General features: G+C 43.4%; 1 protein-coding gene across 1 annotated transcript; it reads left to right on the top strand.

Annotated features, from left to right (window-relative positions):
* Positions 1-7,261: 7,261 nt before the first annotated feature.
* Positions 7,262-15,362, top strand: asb13a.2 (ankyrin repeat and SOCS box containing 13a, tandem duplicate 2). Its single transcript, XM_020634820.3, has 6 exons — positions 7,262-7,402; positions 8,295-8,482; positions 8,586-8,742; positions 8,827-8,961; positions 10,042-10,233; positions 10,772-15,362. The coding sequence occupies exons 1-6, from the start codon at positions 7,357-7,359 to the stop codon at positions 10,897-10,899; spliced, it is 846 nt and encodes a 281-aa protein (XP_020490476.1). The 5' UTR covers positions 7,262-7,356; the 3' UTR covers positions 10,900-15,362.
* Positions 15,363-20,207: the final 4,845 nt, after the last annotated feature.

Raw genomic sequence — 20,207 nt, 5'->3', positions numbered from 1 at the left:
TGAAGTATGACATCACAAGATGAAAGGATGGATTTTAGCAGAGGATTTGGAGAGTTACAGTATGAGAGCTTTGTGAAAGCACAATTTTAGTATGTCTTCAAAACTTGTAGCATTTGTAACATTTGCTACATAACTCAAATCATCAGCATTACATATAGGTCTTAAGGTAAAGACATGTTCTTCAAGTTGGAGGTTTCTCTTGAATTTGCCAATGCTCATTGCTGGAAAATTGCTCTTAAGTGCCTGGTGCCAACAGGCTCTCACGCTTAGGAATAAACGAAAACAATGAACAAAACTTCTGTGTTAGCTCAGGAAAAGATCATGGTTTGGTAAGAAAAATGATGTAAGCCTAACCAATGACAGTTGGACTCACATAGGACTTGATGGCTACCTCCTAGTTGAAAGTCCTTGGTTTGATCTATTTGCTTTCCTAGAAAGATAAAGCACAGAAGTTATGCACAGTCCAGCAAGGCAGGGCGATGTATTACTTTGATTAAACAAACACCTAAGCTACAATACTATGGATTAATTCTCCTGTTTATTCTATCAGTATCATAGTCAAACAGAATAGCAGGCTGTTACTTGTCAACATCAAAGAAATAACCAACATTCTGAAGTATGACATCACAAGATGAAAGGATGGATTTTAGCAGAGGATTTGGAGAGTTACAGTATGAGAGCTTTGTGAATGCACAATTTTAGTATGTCTTCAAAACTTGTAGCATTTGCTACATAACTCAAATCATCAGCATTACATATAGGTCTTAAGGTAAAGACATGTTCTTCAAGCTGGAGGTTTCTCTTGAATTTGCCAATGCTCATCGCTGGAAAATTGCTCTTAAGTGCCTGGTGCCAACAGGCTCTCACGCTTAGGAATAAACGAAAACAATGAACAAAACTTCTGTGTTAGCTCAGGAAAAGATCATGCCTTGGTAAGAAAAATGATGTAAGCCTAATCAATGACAGTTGGACTCACATAGGACTTGATGGCTACCTCCTAGTTGAAAGTCCTTGGTTTGATCTATTTGCTTTCCTAGAAAGATAAAGCACAGAAGTTATGCACAGTCCAGCAAGGCAGGGCGATGTATTACTTTGATTAAACAAACACCTAAACTACAATACTATGGATTAATTCTCCTGTTTATTCTATCAGTATCATAGTCAAACAGAATAGCAGGCTGTTACTTGTCAACATCAAAGAAATAACCAACATTCTGAAGTATGACATCACAAGATGAAAGGATGGATTATAGCAGAGGATTTGGAGAGTTACAGTATGAGAGCTTTGTGAAAGCACAATTTTAGTATGTCTTCAAAACTTGTAGCATTTGTAACATTTGCTACATAACTCAAATCATCAGCATTACATATAGGTCTTAAGGTAAGGACATGTTCTTCAAGTTGGAGGTTTCTCTTGAATTTGCCAATGCTCATTGCTGGAAAATTGCTCTTATGTGCCTGGTGCCAACAGGCTCTCACGCTTAAGAATAAACGAAAACAATGAACAAAACTTCTGTGTTAGCTAAGGAAAAGATCATGGTTTGGAAAGAAAAATGATGTAAGCCTAACCAATGACAGTTGGACTCACATAGGACTTGATGGCTACCTCCTAGTTGAAAGTCCTTGGTTTTATTTACAAACCAAGTCCATTTACATACCTATGGTGAAAAAACAATCCCCCACAACCAGGTATGTGAAGAAGTAGTCTAAGGAGGCTACTGAGGCGCTGCAGGACTGCTTCGACACCACTGACTGGGAGGTGCTGTGCAGCCCACATGGGGAGGACATTGACAGTTTAACCCACAGCATCACAGATTACATAAACTTCTGTGTTAAGAACACTGTACCCACCAAAAAAATACAGTGTTTCTCCAACAACAAACCCTGGGTTACCCCTGAGTTGAAAACCCTGCTCAATGAAAAGAGAAGAGTTTTTAGAGCTGGAGATAGAGAGGAGCTGAGGAGGGTGCAGAAGGAGCTCAAGAAAAAAATCAAGAAGGGGAAAGCCAGCTACCGAGCAAAGATGAAGGAGCATTTACAACATAAAAATGCAAGAGAAGTCTGGAGGGGCCTGAATAACATCTCAGGTCACAGCAGAAGGTGTGGGAGGGGCCCTGAAGCAGGAGACAGGGAGTGGGTAAATGAACTGAATCTGTTCTTCAATAGATTTGATTCTGCTCCCAACCCCACCCCCACCCACCAGAGCGCAGACCAGCCCACTTCTCAGACACTCCATCTGAGTACCCTGAGTACCCTGAGTACCCTGCCACCCCCCTCAACAGCCCTCTCCTCCTCCTCCACAGACGCCCCCCCAACAACCCCTTCCTCCTACTCTTCCTCCTCCTCCGACGGCCTCTCCATAGCAGCTGATCAGGTGAGAAGTCAGCTGAGGTTGATCAAGGCGAGGAAGGCCACAGGTTCCGACGGCATCAGCTCCACACTCCTGAAGGACTGTGCAGACCAGCTCTGTGAGGTTCTTCTTCACATCTTCAACCTGAGCCTGAGACTGGAGAGGGTCCTGACTCTGTGGAAGACTTCCTGCATGGTGCCAGTCCCAAAGACATCTCACCCCAGGGAGCCTAACCACTTCAGACCTGTGGCCCTCACCTCTCACCCGATGAAGACCATGGAGAGGATCGTCCTCAACAACCTCCGCTCCCTGGTGACTTCAAATCTGGATCCTCTGCAGTTCGCCTACCAGCCAAACATCGGGGTGGATGACGCCGTCATCTACCTGCTGCAGAGATCCTGGACTCACCTGGAGAACACCGGCAGCACTGTGAGGGTCATGTTCTTTGACTTCTCCAGTGCCTTTAACATCATCCAGCCTGCACTGCTCAGGGGGAAGCTAGAGGGGACGGGAGTGGACTGTCACCTGGCTGCATGGACAACGGACTACCTCACCAACAGACCACAGTACATGAGGCTTCAGGACTGTGAGTCTGACATGGTGGTCTGCAGTACAGGGGCCCCGCAGGGGACAGTTCTCTCCCCTTTTCTCTTCACCCTGTACACCTCGGACTTCTGTTACAACTCTGGGAGCTGCCACCTGCAGAAGTTCTCCGATGACACAGCCATCGTGGGGTGTGTGTCTAAGGGGAGCGAACAGGAGTACAGGCAGGTCATCATGGACTTTGTCGACTGGAGTGAGCTCAACCACCTTCAGCTCAACGCCAGCAAGACAAAGGAGATGGTGATTGACTTCCGCAGGAAGTCACCCCAGACTGCACCGGTGAACATCCAGGGCTTGGCCATCGAGAGGGTGGAGATGTACAAATACCTGGGTGTTCACCTCAACAATAAACTGGACTGGTCACACAACACCGACGTCCTGTACAAGAAGGGCCAATGTCGGCTGCACTGCTGAGGCGACTGAGGTGTCCACTTATATCTACTCTTTTATATTTTGTATTTTTAAGTTAAGTTTAAGCTTTAAGTTGTATTTAAATTGACACTTTATATTTAGGTTAAGCACTGTTGGTAATTTACTGCTCTGTGTGCCTTTGAATTGCCCCCAGGGGACAAAAAAAGTTTTTTGAATTGAATTGAATTGAATTGAATTGAAGGCAGGTCGATGTATTACTTTGATTAAACAAACACCTAAACTACAATACTATGGATTAATTCTCCTGTTTATTCTATCAGTATCATAGTCAAACAGAATAGCAGGCCGTTACTTGACAACATCAAAGAAATAACCAACATTCTGAAGTATGACATCACAAGATGAAAGGATGGATTATAGCAGAGGATTTGGAGAGTTACAGTATGAGAGCTTTGTGAGTGCACAATTTTAGTATTTCTTAAAAACTTGTAGCATTTGTAACATTTGCTACATAACTCAAATCGTCAGCATTACATATAGGTCTTAAGGTAAAGACATGTTCTTCAAGTTGGAGGTTTCTCTTGAATTTGCCAACGCTCATTGCTGGAAAATTGCTCTTAAGTGCCTGGTGCCAACAGGCTCTCACGCTTAGAAATAAATGAGACCAATGAACAAAACTTCTGTGTTAGCTAAGGAAAAGATCATGGTTTGGTAAGAAAAATGATGTAAGCCTAACCAATGACAGTTGGACTCACATAGGACTTGATGGCCACCTCCTAGTTGAAAGTCCTTGGTTTTATTTACAAACCAAGTCCATTTACATACCTATGGTGAAAAAACAACCCCCCACAACCAGGTATGTGAAGAAGTGGTCTATGGAGGCCACTGAGGCGCTGCAGGACTGCTTCGACACCACTGACTGGGAGGTGCTGTGCAGCCCACATGGGGAGGACATTGACCGTTTAACCCACTGCATCACAGATTACATAAACTTCTGTGTTAAGAACACTGTACCCACCAAAAAAATACAATGTTTCTCCAACAACAAACCCTGGGTTACCCCTGAGTTGAAAACCCTGCTCAATGAAAAGAGAAGAGTTTTTAGAGCTGGAGATAGAGAGGAGCTGAGGAGGGTGCAGAAGGAGCTCAAGAAAAAAATCAAGAAGGGGAAAGCCAGCTACCGAGCAAAGATGGAGGAGCATTTACAACATAAAAATGCAAGAGAAGTCTGGAGGGGCCTGAATAACATCTCAGGTCACAGCAGAAGGTGTGGGAGGGGCCCTGAAGCAGGAGACAGGGAGTGGGTAAATGAACTGAATCTGTTCTTCAATAGATTTGATTCTGCTCCCAACCCCACCTCCACCCACCAGAGCGCAGACCAGCCCACTTCTCAGACACTCCATCTGAGTACCCTGAGTACCCTGCCACACCCCTCAACAGCCCTCTCCTCCTCCTCCACAGACGCCCCCCCAACAACCCCTTCCTCCTCCTCTTCCTCCTCCTCCGACGGCCTCTCCATAGCAGCTGATTAGGTGAGAAGTCAGCTGAGGATGATCAAGGCGAGGAAGGCCACAGGTTTCGAGGGCATCAGCTCCACACTCCTGAAGGACTGTGCAGACCAGCTCTGTGAGGTTCTTCTGCACATCTTCAACCTGAGCCTGAGACTGGAGAGGGTCCTGACTCTGTGGAAGACTTCCTGCATGGTGCCAGTCCCAAAGACATCTCACCCCAGGGAGCCTAACCACTTCAGACCTGTGGCCCTCACCTCTCACCTGATGAAGACCATGGAGAGGATCGTCCTCAACAACCTCCGCTCCCTGGTGACTTCAAATCTGGATCCTCTGCAGTTCGCCTACCAGCCGAACATCGGGGTGGATGACGTCGTCATCTACCGGCAGCACTGTAAGGGTCATGTTCTTTGACTTCTCCAGTGCCTTTAACATCATCCAGCCTGCACTGCTCAGGGGGGTGGGAGTGGACTGTCACCTGGCTGCATGGACAACGGACTACCTCACCAACAGACCACAGTACATGAGGCTTCAGGACTGTGAGTCTGACATGGTGGTCTGCAGTACAGGGGCCCCGCAGGGGACAGTTCTCTCCCCTATTCTCTTCACCCTGTACACCTCGGACTTCTGTTACAACTCTGGGAGCTGCCACCTGCAGAAGTTCTCCGATGACACAGCCATCGTGGGGTGTGTGTCTAAGGGGAGCGTACATGTTACATGCTCATGCTACACACTGTGTGTGTTTTTTTAAGAACTGTGGTTACTGTGTAATTTTCTATTATTGTTTTTTTACATGTTATTATTATTTGTTTTTTTTTTTTATTTCTATTATTTTTATTTAAATGATTTTTTACATTCTTGTAATTTTTTTACATTCTTGTATTTTCTTTAATTTAAATGATGTAAATATGTTTGATCTGTTTTTAACTTCTAAGTATATTCCCGTCCCCTGTTTTTCTGGAGCTGCTGTAATGCACAAATTTCCCCCACGGGGGATCAATAAAGTTTATCTTTATCTTTATCTTTATCTCATTACCTCTGCTTGTCCTAGCTTACGAGGTCAAATTTAGTATAGGAATCTATTCTAAGAAACAAGTGTGTGTTTACACTTGATGGTTGGCTCATGGTGATTGGGACTCTTTATATCTGTTTCAATATTGGACCAACAAACCTGAATGCTGAGGGGCTGTGAAAGCTACATGATCAAAGGACTTGTGAGAGGTTGGCATCTTGGTCTGCTGGCCAACCATCAACTGGCAAGTTTCCAGTACTTTTGTCAGTGTGGATGGATGGTGGTCAGGGCCGGCCTCTGGACATCTGGGGGCTCTAAGCAGGATTTTTTTGTGGCCCTGCCTTGCGGTGGATAGTGTGGAGTATTGCCTTCGCAAACCAGCAACTGTATGCAATTACAATCCTTACACATTTTATCTTTACCTTTTTAAATATGATGGGACACCATTAATTTACTGCTTATTAAGTACACTCACTGAAACAGTCAAAGTAAAGCTTATAGACTTGCCACATTTCTACTTCTGCTTTGTTAGTGTTTGAATGTTATATACATTATATCCTTTGAGCAGTATAGCATATTTTTCATTTAAATTACTTTTTACTTAATAATTAATTAGAATTTTTGGGGGGATTTTCTGATTTTGAAATACTTTATTAATCCCTGAGGAAAATTCTGGTGATTTTAGACACGTTCTTCTCACACACGTAGGCCTGAATCACACACATGAACAAACAGAACCTGTGGACATGCAGGGAGCGCACCAGAGCACTCCCTGCAGGTCAGCGCAATTCATCCCTATTATGTTATAAATAACCTGACGGCGACATTTGTTTTATCGGTAGTTATGTTAGCTCCAGCTCCTTACTGACCTAATATTTACAGTCTATGCTGGCGACCCGTCTCGCTATAACAAGATAAGATAGATAAGATAAACTTAATTGATCCCCCATTGAGGGAAATTAGGTTGTTACGGAATCTTCAGGGTAATCAGCTAACAAAATATAGAAAGACAAAAACATTTACAGTTTTTAAATACAAGCTGAAATTAAAAATAATAATAATAATAATAAGAGAAATATTCTATATAAACACCTTCCCTTGTGGAAAGACATAAAGCCAGTTTGAAAATAAAGTATACAATAAAATAGAATTGCCCTCTATGGATGAATAATTTAACCAGACTTTATTATATTCAAGTAATCATAGTCATATTAGTACATAGCTAAACACACACATTCATTATCATTACTATTACATATTTTCATGATAATCATCCTGACGTAGAATAAACAATTGTTACGGTCTTTTCTGATGATGAAATAACCTATTTAGGTGTAAAAACTACAAACCCCATCATGCGCGCTAAGAGTTCCTGGTCTGTGACGTGCCGTGACGTAACACCTTCCCCATGAAAACACGAGCGAGACGCCGCTGTTTACATACATCACATGTTTCTGTTCCTGCGTTCACGTTGGTAGTCCCGCCGGGAGATTAAAAATAAAAGCCGGAAAATGACGGAGATTGAAAACTCGCAGCAGTATTTCTTCGGAGACATCGGTGAGTGTGAAAAAAGACGACGTGTCCGGTGAAACCGACGCTTTGTTCGGATTTTGACCTAATTTGACGTCGGTTCGGTATGGCAGGAATGTAAGCTAACACGATAAAATGTGTTATTAAGGCTAGGTTGTTGTCAACAGCTGTATTCAATGTAATTTATTACGTATTTACATTTCTTATTATTAATGTTATCATCCTTTTTCTTTGAATGTGAGTTCAAAATACGTTGTGTAACATTTGTGGTGTATGGGTTTCCATTAAACATGCTGCTCTCACACATATTTGTCTGACAAGGAAGCCTTTTAGGAGACATTCACGAATAGAAAGGAGAGACTTACTTTGTCCGGTATTTCAATACTTTTTGATACCAAGTGTTTCCAATACAATCTCTGTTATTTTAATGACCAATTGTATCAAAAAGTACAGAAACTAAAATAAACTACATCTGTTTGATTAGAAAGGAGCGCAGAAGAAGAGAGAATACATCAAACATTGCAGGCACACTGTCTAAACTGCACACTAAAACTGTGTCAACGTTTAGGTACCTTCAATTTGCCGATGTTTTTGTGCACTTCAGACACTGTGCCAGGAGTCTGCCTGCAATCTTTCATCACTGAAAACAAGAAGTTAAGCAATATTGGATACCTAGGACTTCTATTTTTCAACTTCAATATTGTTGTATTTTTAAATGTATCGTATTGAAGTTTAAAATTCTGGTATTGTAACGACCCTTGTTGAGAGCGTATAAACAAAAAAATAGTTATGTATCCACATATTCTACATTACAGCTTTATAAAATCATCAGTATATACATAAATATGTGATAATATTGATTCATGAATCGTCTCTACATGACCATCGTGTGTGTAATGATCCCCCCCCCCCCATGCAGGCTGCTGGTCAGAGAGAACGGAGGTGCACAAGGCAGCGTCCCTCGGTCAGGCGTCCCAGCTGCAGCACCTCATAGAGAGCGGGGCGTCGGTCAACATGGTGGCTGTGGACTCCATCACGCCGCTGCACGAGGCCTGCCTCCAGGGTCAGACCCAGTGCGCCCGACTGCTGCTGGATGCTGGAGCTCAGGTCAAACAGCGGCACTGAACAGATGAGCGCTCAAACGACAGGTAAAGGCAGAAGAAAAAGTTGTGATGTATGATTCTGTACTCTGGGGTGTGTCCCTATTTAGGTGGATGCGAGGAACGTGGACGGGTGCACTCCGCTGTGTGAAGCCAGTTCGGCTGGTAGTTTGGAGTGTGTGAGACTCCTACTGGATCGCGGCGCCAAGGCCAATTCTATTCTCACCTCCCGCACGGCCTCGCCGCTCCACGAGTCCTGCTTAGGAGGTTAGCACCTTTTCTTTAAATTGAGCTAACCAACTGTTTAACTCTGTACATTCACAGGATGACGTTTTCTCTGAATCTTTTCAGGAAACTCGGACTGCGTGAAGCTCCTGATAACCGTGGGTGCTAGCCTGGAGGCGTACAACCTTTACTACGGGACCCCGCTGCACGTCGCTTGTGCTTACGGACACACAGACTGTGTCAAAGTGCTGCTCAATGCAGGTGGGCAAAGCAGGATGGGACTCTTGTTCCTCGGAGGTCACAGAGATGGATTGTGAGTGTGGGGGTATTTTGATGCTCATGCCGGTGTGACTTCAGGACAGGCGAGCTGAGCTGTAACACGACCTCCTGCAGCCTCAGCTGAACCTGACAACAACCACACAACAAATATATACATGTGGCAATACCTTCAGATTAGCATGTTGTGGCCTATTAATTACAAACTGTTTACACTCTAGGAATCGTCATCCAACATTGCAGCTTCATTTTCTGCCTCTCACAAGCCCACTTTTTAACAAAACTTGAATTAGTTTTCTGGCATCAGATAATGATAAACTAATCATCAGAATAATAACACAAGCATGGACGTCTTTCTAATCTCTTCCTTAAAAACAATCATGCTCCAAAAATACCAAAACCAACCAAATTCACATGTTTCTTTTTTCACTCCTTCATATTTGCTTTGGAATTTGTGTGTTTTTTTTGTGATTCACAGCCTGATATCTTTGGACTCAGTCCAGCCTAAACCGTCCTGCTGCCACACATCCTGACTGGAGAAACTATTGTGGATTAATCCGCTGCTGCAAATAGTCCCGAACAAATGCACACCTTCCGCTTGCTGATGAGTTTGTTCCGACCCTGGCTCAGGGGGCGTGACATGAAGGAGTCAAAAACGTTCCATCAGCAAAATAATCTTTATTGCCAAACAATTTTAAACAAATACTCAAAGAAAAGTAAACATGACCGCTGAAGCCATGCTTCTTACCCTGGCTTCAGATTGAGGAAGAAGGGGGAGGAGCTTGACTTGTTCTGTTGTCAGCCGCCAGGTTCAGCGGATCAGAGGATCAGAGGTTGAGTGTGGAGGTCAGGTAGTGCCTCAAAGAAAACAAAACGTGTCACCTTTGCCACTAACAATTGAAAACTACACTGGATAGCTCTTTTTGTATGATTAAATCATAAACTTAGGAGCTGATTATTTCTTTGGTAGAGACCACTGGGCGGAGAAACTCGAAGTAAGAGGCTACCATGTTGTTCCTTTTTTAAAGACGCTGAGTATTTGACAGCACTTCCTGTTTGTTTCAGGTGCTAAAGTGAATGCTACCCGGCTGCACAAGACCCCGCTGCACCATGCTGCCAAAAACATGCGGGTGGAGATGATCGAGATGCTGGTGGAGTTCGGCGCCAACATCTACGCCAGGGATCAGACCGACAAGAAACCCTTGGATTACACCACGCCGGGGTCGCCCTCTGCAGCCTGCCTAAAGCTATATGAGAGTAAGTCGATCAGGAAAGCCACAGCTGCAGGGAAAACAAACACTCATTTCTAACCCTGCACATGAGCGTAGTGTCAGCTCTGAAACACTAGAGGGCGAGCAAGGATCACGTTTCACCTCAGACAGATGACACCTGTTGTTTACTTTGGGGCTGATTTCTTCACATGCTTGTTGGATGAATATGAGAAGATGACGGTTTACAGGGAACAGAGCTTTATATAGCTTAAAGTTAAGCTATTTACAAGCTTTTAAGTGACTCTACTCGCTCGCACATCCAATCTGGGAGCATTGACAATCTTCTTTTTTTTTTAAAAAGATTGATTTTTGTGCCTTTTAATGGAGAGATAGGACAGTGGATAGAGTCGGAAATCAGGGTGAGAGAGAAAGGGGAACTTGGGCCGCCTGCCCGGCAGACCACAGCCTCAACACATAGCGCACCAACCACCGTGCCACCAGCAATCTTCTTGATTTATTTTTTCTGCAGAATATATTGTAAACTATTTCATCTGACACTTTTTTTTTTTTGTCCCGCTCTGTAGCCACTCCGATGAGTCTGCAGCAGCTCAGCCGGGTGGCGGTGAGGAGCAGGCTGGGCACCCGAGCTCTGAAGGTCGTGCATCAACTGGAGATCCCCAAACTCCTCATCAGCTACCTCTGCTATCAGTGACCTGTCGGCTCTGCAGGAGGATGGACGGTTAAAGACACACTGGAGACTCACAGAGCTGCTGAGAGTAGCCCAGAAGAGGTGCCGTTGTTAAAATATAACAGTACACACACACACACACACAGATGTTCTTAGAGGTCTCTCTGATGCTGCATTCACACTAAATTAACCCATTCATAGTCTTTAGACTCACAAGACCACCGTCGTATTTGCAAAGTTAAAAAAGTGCAAACACGCGAAGTGGTTCAGGCAGTTTTCCAGACGATTTGTTGTCATTTTTTTTTTTAGAGGTGAAACGTTTCTCAGTTTCCATTTTGACTGAATGTTTTTAATTTTGTTGCATCAAACAAAAGAAACAACGTTTAAAACTAGGCATCAACATCTGATCAAAAGTCTTAAAACCTCCTTTTCTAATGAGCACTTTCTGCAGCAGGTGATGATGTAACGGCTCGGGAACACGTTATGTTATCACAGCGGCTCAAGAGTTTTTCAAGTGTGCAGATGTTAGAAATAGAAACAGTCACAACAAACGGCAGCGAGATCTGTCGCTGTAAATACACACAGGCCGCGGTCTGACTCACAGGATGGAGACGCTGCTTATAAACATGACATCAGCTGTGCATTTCTAACATAGTTCACCTTCTCTTCTGCTAGCTGCGTGTCACAGTTTTCCTAAATTGTCCTCACATTGTGAACAGTGACAGTAACATTGAAGATCAAGATGGTGAAAATGGCAAAGGTTTGGATCATGCAATGGGCAGGCCTGTTCTTAAATGCTTATTTAAATGTTTATGTTAAGTTGTCTTTAGCAGGGATTTAGCTACTTTATCTTTTTACAGTTAAATAAATAATAAAAGGTCTTAATATTACAGACGTGTTCATGCAATGAGCAAATGTTTCGGTTACAAAAAGTTCTCTTGTTCCACAGTTTTGTACGGCCATTGAGTACATTCACATGGACTTGAGTGTCCCGGTTTTGATCGGGTTTGTTAAGTATCCTGTTTTTGTGTTGTGCATGTTCACGCCAAATCCTGAATATGATCAAAACTGGGATGAGGCTTAAAACTGGTACACTAAAGTCCATGTAAATCCTCATTGTTGTGGATTCCTCGGCTCTGTGACACCCAGGTCGATTGTGATAAGTTTGGAGATATAAAAGAAAAAGATGCATCATACCTTAAGGTTGTCAAAATGTGTGGTACTATTCAATACCATGTGTTTTAAAAAGATCTGTGTTATTTCTCATGATCGATGGTCTGTTACGTACGACAGGTGCGTAGACTAGGGGTGAATCAATCAGAAATTGCAGGTAAACTCCTGCAAAATATTGCAGGAGTTTACTGGCAATTTTTGATGATTTAAAAAAATAAATTACTACACTCTGCTCTGTTTCAAATACGCTGTGGTTCTATTGTCAAAGGAGCACACTGCAGGCACGCGTCAAGCTGTACAGAATAGAACAACAGGAAGGAAAATAAAACCCAATATACGGACTCCCGATCGTATTTTCCATTTCCATGTTCCATCAACATTCAAAACAGGCACTGCCTGAACAAAAGATCAAACGGGGAAAGACAAATGTTCTAGCTTCACTTTTGGGGAGCTGTCAGGACGTCCATATTTCATACTGTCTGTTAGTGTTGCTTATAGGAAAAATAAATTCCAATGAATGCTTCATTAAAACAAAAAGTTTGACATGTTACTTAACCTGCTGACAGGAAGTCATCCTCAAATAGAAATCCAAGCGTTGGTGTCCTTTTTTTAAACTATTGTTGCCTCTTTTCAGTAAACATGATGAGTGCTCTGTCTGAGGGTTATTGTTGTGTAATAAGAAGCATTAACTGCAGATGTTGAAGTCTTAAATAAGGTTTAATGTTTGCCGTTCACATAAATAGAAGCATCACTGGCACCACAAGAGACGAAGAGTTTGTGCTTCTAATATTAGACACGATTACAGTCCAGTTTTTATTTAAATAAAGTTGGCGCTCAGGGAGGACGGAGACAAATGGCATCTTTTTCCTGGCAACAGAAAGTGGCTGTATTCAAACCTAAACACGTCTCTGTACCGTAAACGGCGAGTTACAGTGAAATGTAAAGTGGGTGCACATTTCCTAAATAACTTGATTTATTAAGAAAGTAACTTGCAGAGAAATACCAATCGGTTTTGTTGTCACAGCAGCACCCAGAGCCAGAGTGACAAACTCCAGATGCTGCTTCTTGTTCACAGCCTTTTTGTTTGATGCAGACACTGAAGCTGCGATCCTCGGTGCCTATTCATAGCTCTGTGTTTGCTTCTCCACTAAAACTGCTTCTAGAGAGCACGCTGAGGTCACAGTGTTTTTAGAGGAAATGTTTATGAATTCCTCAAAGTGCTCCAGGTTTGCTTTATTTGCTCTTTTTTAAGCTGTTTTGGAAGTTGCATAACTTTTATCTGCAGGGGTCAAACCGGGTCGAACACAAACTTTATTTTAACTCTCTGAAATCAGAACGCCGCGAAATGGGGCCAGCACATTTCTCTCCTTGAAGTTGAGTCTCTCTTGCTAAATGTAGTGTCCCAATTAATATCATAGTTACCAAGCGAGCTCTAGTGTTCGCTGTTAACCCCTCGTGCTCCAGCCTCTCATCCCAACATAGTCATGCAGCTTTTTAAAAACAAAAGAAGAAATACATATATCCATTATCTTTCACCGCTTTTCCCGTTCAGGATCCTGAGGGGCTGGAGCCGATCCCAGCTGTCATTGGTTGAGAGGCGGGGTAACACCGGGGTAACACCCTGAACTGTTTACCAGCCAATCACAGCGCTGACATATAGAGACAGACAACCAGCCACACTCACATTCACACCTACGGGCAATGTAGAGTCACCAGTTAACCTCACGAGCATTTCTTTGGATTGTGGGAGGAAGCTGGAGTACCCGGAGAGAACCCACACATGCACAGGGAGAACATGCAAACTCCACACAGAGAGGCTCCTGTCCAATGGGGATTCAAACCAGGAACCTCCTCACTGTGAGGCAACAACACTAACCACTGCACAGAAACACAATGCGAAAAAGCAGGCTTCAAATGAATGATCCACAAACAAATAACTGTGTTTACATCGGTCAATGCCCTGACCAAGACATACATCACAAAGTTTATTCCTTGATTTAAGAATTGAAGAAGATTCCTCGTCTTTTATTCCTCATTAACAGTCTTAACTCGAGCTGCTTTACTTTCAGGAGACTTTTTCTGTAACTGGAAACTGGCCGTCTTCTTTATTAAAATGTGGATGCATTCAAACCGACAAACAGAGGAGAGAGTGAACAACGCGCAGAACACGTGCACGATCACGTGCAGACGAGAGGAACTAATTTAAAGAGCAAATTAAAGTCAGATGAAAACAAATGTGCTTCTGCTCTCTGTAGTGATGCCGTAACTCGAGTAGAAGATGCAGAAACACTCGGTTAGTCCTCGAGCTCCAGCTCTTGAGCTCAATCACTGACAGTAAAATGTGCGTAAGCTAAACACGAGTGACCTTAGTCTGTTCTCCCTGTTTGGTATAAAGTACAAACAGCGTCCACGTGCAGTTTTCTGACCTCACCCTGCAGGATTTTTGGGGATTTAATTTATGATTTCCAAACTTCCAGCAGCCAAGTGAGAGATCATCTGTCAGCTCTCCCAGAGGCCTGCACCTGCATGTATAGTGTTTCTCTTTCTGACCTTTACGAAATCATCAAAAGCAACATTTCATACTTTGCCATCCAAATCTCTCTGTTCACCCCCTTCTCTGGCTCGCACCCTAAACGTGCCCGAGCTGCACGCTGCTGGCTCCAGACACACAGCTCGTCTGCTGCACGCCATAAACATGCCAAACTGTTGCAATTTTCTTTTGCAAAATAAAACTCCCATCGTCTGTAGATATTTTGATTGGTTTTCATGCCACAAGAATGCATCTTGCTCATTACAACCTCATGCCATAAATAATCCCGAGGCTCAGATCTCTCCTTCTTCCCACAGTTTCTGACAGACTTCAAATATCTGACCCTGAAACATATTAAGGACTGAACTTGTGTCTTAAAATAACCTCAACAAAACATGCGATTTTCAAAGCGTTCTGAGGCTGCGGAGGGACTGGAAAAAGCCAAGGAGAGGAGCGAAGGCATGCAGGGAATGTCCCGAGTTATCTAAGATGAAAAATGCTCAGAAAATAGGAATGCTGGAGAACATGGGGAACAAACGAGAGGTGTGTTATTTTGAAAGTTTCCCCCTGGTGTGTGTGATTTTTCAAAGTTATGGCAGTTCTCATGGTTTAATTATTATATTCTTATTAAAGTGAATAAAGTCTCAAATTGTTCCTCTCAGATGTTCAAAACACACAGGAGGTGCTCGGGAGGTGATGAATCGTCCATGAAAAATGTGTCATGAATATTTATCTGTACAGAAGTGTTGCTCTGAATATCATTAAAATGTTGATTTGTTGAATACATTTGACTCTCGACCTGTTTCTTGTCCTCATGTTTTTGCATGAACCGGCTTTTCGTATTTATTCGTATCAAACCTGAGACATAATTCGGGTTAGATTACTTTCTGCAGCCGGTAAAGCTGGCAACGATGACACAGATATCGATGATTTTCTCTTCTTAGTTTCATCTGTCTCCATCCTCTTCCTCTTAACCTCAGCCATTGTATCAAACAGTACAAAGACAGCTCTCTATCCTGCTTTTTATGCTGTGTGAACTAGTGCCGTAAAGCTGTACCCACTTCAAGTTACATAGTGCTGAAAACATGCTGCCAGGCGCTCTGTGGACATGAGAGACACCATTCTCCATGTTGAAAGTTATCGTAACATTAGGTTGACTTTAGAAAAGTTACATATAGTTGCTTTAATGCCTAATGAACATAAAGTAGAGCTGCAAGAAGCGGCTGTGGTTTAGTTGGTAATAATTATCAGCTTCAGAAGGAACAAGTTTCCAAGCTTTAAGGTTCAGACCTATGTGAAACCCTTGGATGATTCATTCATTTTTTGACTATGATGTTCTCTTCTTCACTGTCAGAATTTTAGCATACACATTCTGAGGTATTTGATCAAATCGAGCACATTTTGAAAGATCAAAAGATCCTTTTTTTTAAGCTGGATTTGTGCAAAACATCCATGGTTGAAGTAAAGAAATTGGATTTAGTACATATGTACAGTTGCACTTGTTCACCACTAGGGTGTGCTGTGGTTAAAGAAATCATTTGTCAGAGTTGGAGATGTAGTGAGCCAGCAGTAACATGTTTCCTAGTCAGTTTGTGTTCAGGCCCAGAGGGCTCCCGAGTCTCTGCTCGTCCTCCTGCGTCTCTGCTCGCTTGTTCTAATGAGTCTGTGGAGTCACTGTCATCTGTCAGGAAACACAGCTCTTTCAGCCTCATGAGAAAAGAGATCTTCCTCGTTACACCGTAAACCGACGGAGGATCACGTCTTGGCAGTAAACGTGCAGAGAACGGAGGAGCAGATTGGGAGAGGAGATCGTGGGATTTGAGGCGTTAAGCGGGCAGGAACTGGGAGGCTTTTGTTTGAGAATCAGAGATAAACAGAGAGCTGGATGCTGTGATGGTCCGATGCTATGCCCCCCCCCCCCCATCAGACAGAAAATCAGCAGCTGGAAATGAGCTACAGATGTGAGACGGATTCTGCAGGATGTAAACTAACATACAGATAAAAAAACACAAATACTATGACGCTCAAAAGGAAGGCCTCAAGTTGTAGAAACCCTTTAGACTTGTAGAGAAGTTTGAGCCTTTGTGTTAGTGTTTGTGTTAAGTCATTACAGTTGAAGGATGACTTCAGACCTCAGGACAGTTTTCCTCTTCCACTCAGTCCAGTTTGAATAATCCTGGGCCCAGAGTAGGCAGCAGTAGTTCTTGATCTGGTTTGGTCTCCTCTTCGCATGGTAGAGTTTCAGCTTCCACTTGTGGATGTAGTGATGAACTGTGCTCACAGAAAATGTCTTCTGGGGCGCTGGAGTCCCATCGATGGCGGCCTCCATGCTGGAAATCCTGTCTCAGCCTAACTTTCAGTCAACCTAACGACAGGCTGAGATGGAGATGCGTCGGGCCTTTTTGTGTCCACTTCAGAATCATGTCTGTTTCTGATGCGGACAACCAATATTGGTTTTCTCCCTTGTCCACTGCATAAAGATAAAGATAAACTTTATTGATCCCCCGTGAGGGAAATTTGTGCATTACAGCAGCTCCAGAAAAACGGGACAGGAATATACTTATTAAAAACAAAAATAGAAGTTAAAAACAGATCAAACATATTTACATCATTTAAATAAAAAAAAATCCAATAATGTAAATGTAAAATTACACAGTAACTTGTTCTTAAAAAAAACACACACAGTGTGTAGCATGAGGTGGCGATGTTGTTAAAGAGTCCAATTAAACAGTCTGACGGCAGATGAGATGAACGACCTGCGGTAGCTTCTCTGTCTTGCAGGGTGGGTGTCTGAGTCTGCTGCTGAAGGAGCTGCTCAGGGCCCCCACAGTGTCATACAGGGGGTGAGAGGGGTTGTCCATGATGGATGTCAGCTTCACTAATGTCCTCCTCTCACCCACCTCCTCTACAGAGTCCAGAGGACAGTCCAAGACAGAACTGGCCCTCCTGACCAGTCTGTTCAGTCTCTTCCTGTCTCTCTCTGTGGTCACTCCTCCCCAGCAGACCACTAGATAGAAAAGTGCAGACGCCACCACAGTGTCATAAAAAGTCCTTAGCAGAGTCGTGCACACTCCAAAGGACCTCAGTCGCCTCAGCAGTGCAGTCGACATTGGCCCTTCTTGTACAGGACGTCGGTGTTGTGTGACCAGTCCAGTTTATTGTTGAGGTGAACACCCAGGTATTTGTACATCTCCACCCTCTCGATGTTCCTGCGGAAGTCAATCACCATCTCCTTTGTCTTGCTGGCGTTGAGTTGAAGGTGGTTGAGCTCACTCCAGTCGACAAAGTCCATGATGACCTGCCTGTACTCCTGTTCGCTCCCCTTAGACACACACCCCATGATGGCTGTGTCATCGGAGAACTTCTGCAGGTGGCAGCTCCCAGAGTTGTAACAGAAGTCCGAGGTGTACAGGGTGAAGAGAAAAGGGGAGAGAACTGTCCCCTGCGGGGCCCCTGTACTGCAGACCACCATGTCAGACTCACAGTCATCGATACAATCTGAGACGGTTAAATAGGAAGCTGAAATTTACGACCTTTAGCATTCAGCACATAGCCTGAGCAAATCACAGGAGAGGCATCCAGAGATTTCTTCAGATTCTCTTAATCTTGTCATGATATTATGCACGATAGATGATGATTACATTTGTGTGTGCTAAATACATCGGGGAGCTGAGAAACTGTGCTTACTTACTTTTTGGGGCATCAAAAAAGGTGACTCTTGGGTGTGTTTGTACTGGAGGGATATTTGGAAAAAAAAAATGGAGGAGATACCTGCACCAATACGACTGGGCTCAAAAGCCACAAAAGAGTCCGCAGGCTGAGAGAAATACCAAAATATTCTCTTTAATTTGTGCACAAGTGGTCAAACCAAAAGCTGCTCACAGCATTGATATGCACTCTTGAAACTGACTACACTAAACACTTGTACATTGTTTGTTTATCTAAGAAGCAGCAGTAATAAGCAGCTCAATCAGGTGGGGATCAACAGTGGGGAGCTGTTATATGACGATTTCTATTAATGTTCTTAAAAGGAGATAAACAGCCTAATCAGGCTCACGTACATGGAGCATATTATCTTCCCAGCTGTCCATATCGTTGGATCAACACTAAGCTGTAAGATAAAAAGACCACATAACCACCATCAGTTACTGCATCTTTCTGTGAGTTCTGACAGGCGGCCATTCGTCTTTTTTATTCCATAGATTGTGTAACTGTTTCTTAGCGTGGTTATACAACTGACCTGGCTCGCCTTAAGCTGCCACGGGAACATTTGGTGATGATGAACTACAAAGGGAGCTTGCACAGTCGAACATTAAGACTGATCAGGCCGTCTGTTCACATGCCTCTCCTGTGATTTGCTCAGGCTATGTGCTGAATGCTAAAGGTCGTAAATTTCACCTTCCTATTTAACCGTCTCAGATTGTATCGATGAAACAAAAAGTGCAGCAACATGATGTTTGAGAAGACGATGTTCTCCAATGCTCAGTGCTGAGTCTACAGTCTGGTGGGGCCCGAGGCAGAACTTGACAGGGGGCCCCTCCAAGCAGCATTCATCTCTGTAATGTTTTAAGTACATATATCAGTCTTTCCTTTCCCCTTCAGTGACGTTCATTGATGAACCTTTTCGCAGTAATAATGCACCGATGCTTGTTAAGGCAACAAGAGTGAGTGCTGTCAAATGGGGCACTAGTGGCGCAGTGGTTAGTGCGTGGGCCCCATGTGCAGAGGCCATGGTCCTCCAGACGGGCGGCCCGGGCTCGGGCTCCTTTCCCGCATGTCGTTCCCCACTCTCTCTCTCCCTGCTTTCTGAATCTATCCACTGTCCTATTTGTCCAAAAAAAAGCCCAAAATAAATCTTATTAAAAAATAAGAAAAGGGTTCCCTTGTCAATGCACACTTTGCACATTTTGGGCCACCGCTGTGGTTTCAAGTTTGACAGCCCTCGGGGAGGCCCCTACTAGCATGGGGCCCCAAGCAGTTGCCTTTTGACAGGCAGCACCTCTGCTGGTGCTCATGGTTTGATACGACATTTGGCCAGAGGATTCAAAGAAGTCTTAAGTGTCTGGAGTTTGTGTTGTGTTTTTTTTATAAAGACAGACATCAGCAAATACTGTTGCATGAACTGACGTGTATCTTTTTCATTTTGAATTAATGCTGGCATCTCAAACACTTAACTTCTGATTCAGTGAAGACTTTTTTTAATGGGGAGTGGGAATCACCTGTTGGAGAAAATGTCGGCATTGTTAAGGGTCTTATAGCAAAAGAAGAAATAAATAAACATCAGTATCTGAATTGGCTCAAATGTGATTTTAAACATCGGTATCGGCCCTGATTTGAACAATCATCTTTACTTTGAATGATCCGCTGATAACCCATGTAATTACTGTCATCTATAAATATTGTTGCTTTAATCTCTGATGGACAAACATTCTGTGACATCGCATGGTGCAGCTCTCACAGTTGTCCTTTCCTTCAAAGGTTAGCATAGTCAGGATGGTTCACTGATGGCCAAAGGCACAAAGCTGTGGTTTATTAGCATGGCTTCAACATGGTCTAGACCAGTCTGTTTACTTTGAATACGTCAAGTGGCTTCCAAAGGACAAAAACAACCTCTGAGAATCAAGTTTAA

The sequence above is a fragment of the Labrus bergylta genome, chromosome 23 (genome assembly GCF_963930695.1).
Source record: "Labrus bergylta chromosome 23, fLabBer1.1, whole genome shotgun sequence".
Taxonomy (NCBI): Eukaryota; Metazoa; Chordata; class Actinopteri; order Labriformes; family Labridae; genus Labrus; species Labrus bergylta.
The sequence above is the reverse complement of the archived record's forward strand: the minus strand, read 5'-3'. Positions and strand labels throughout refer to the sequence as shown.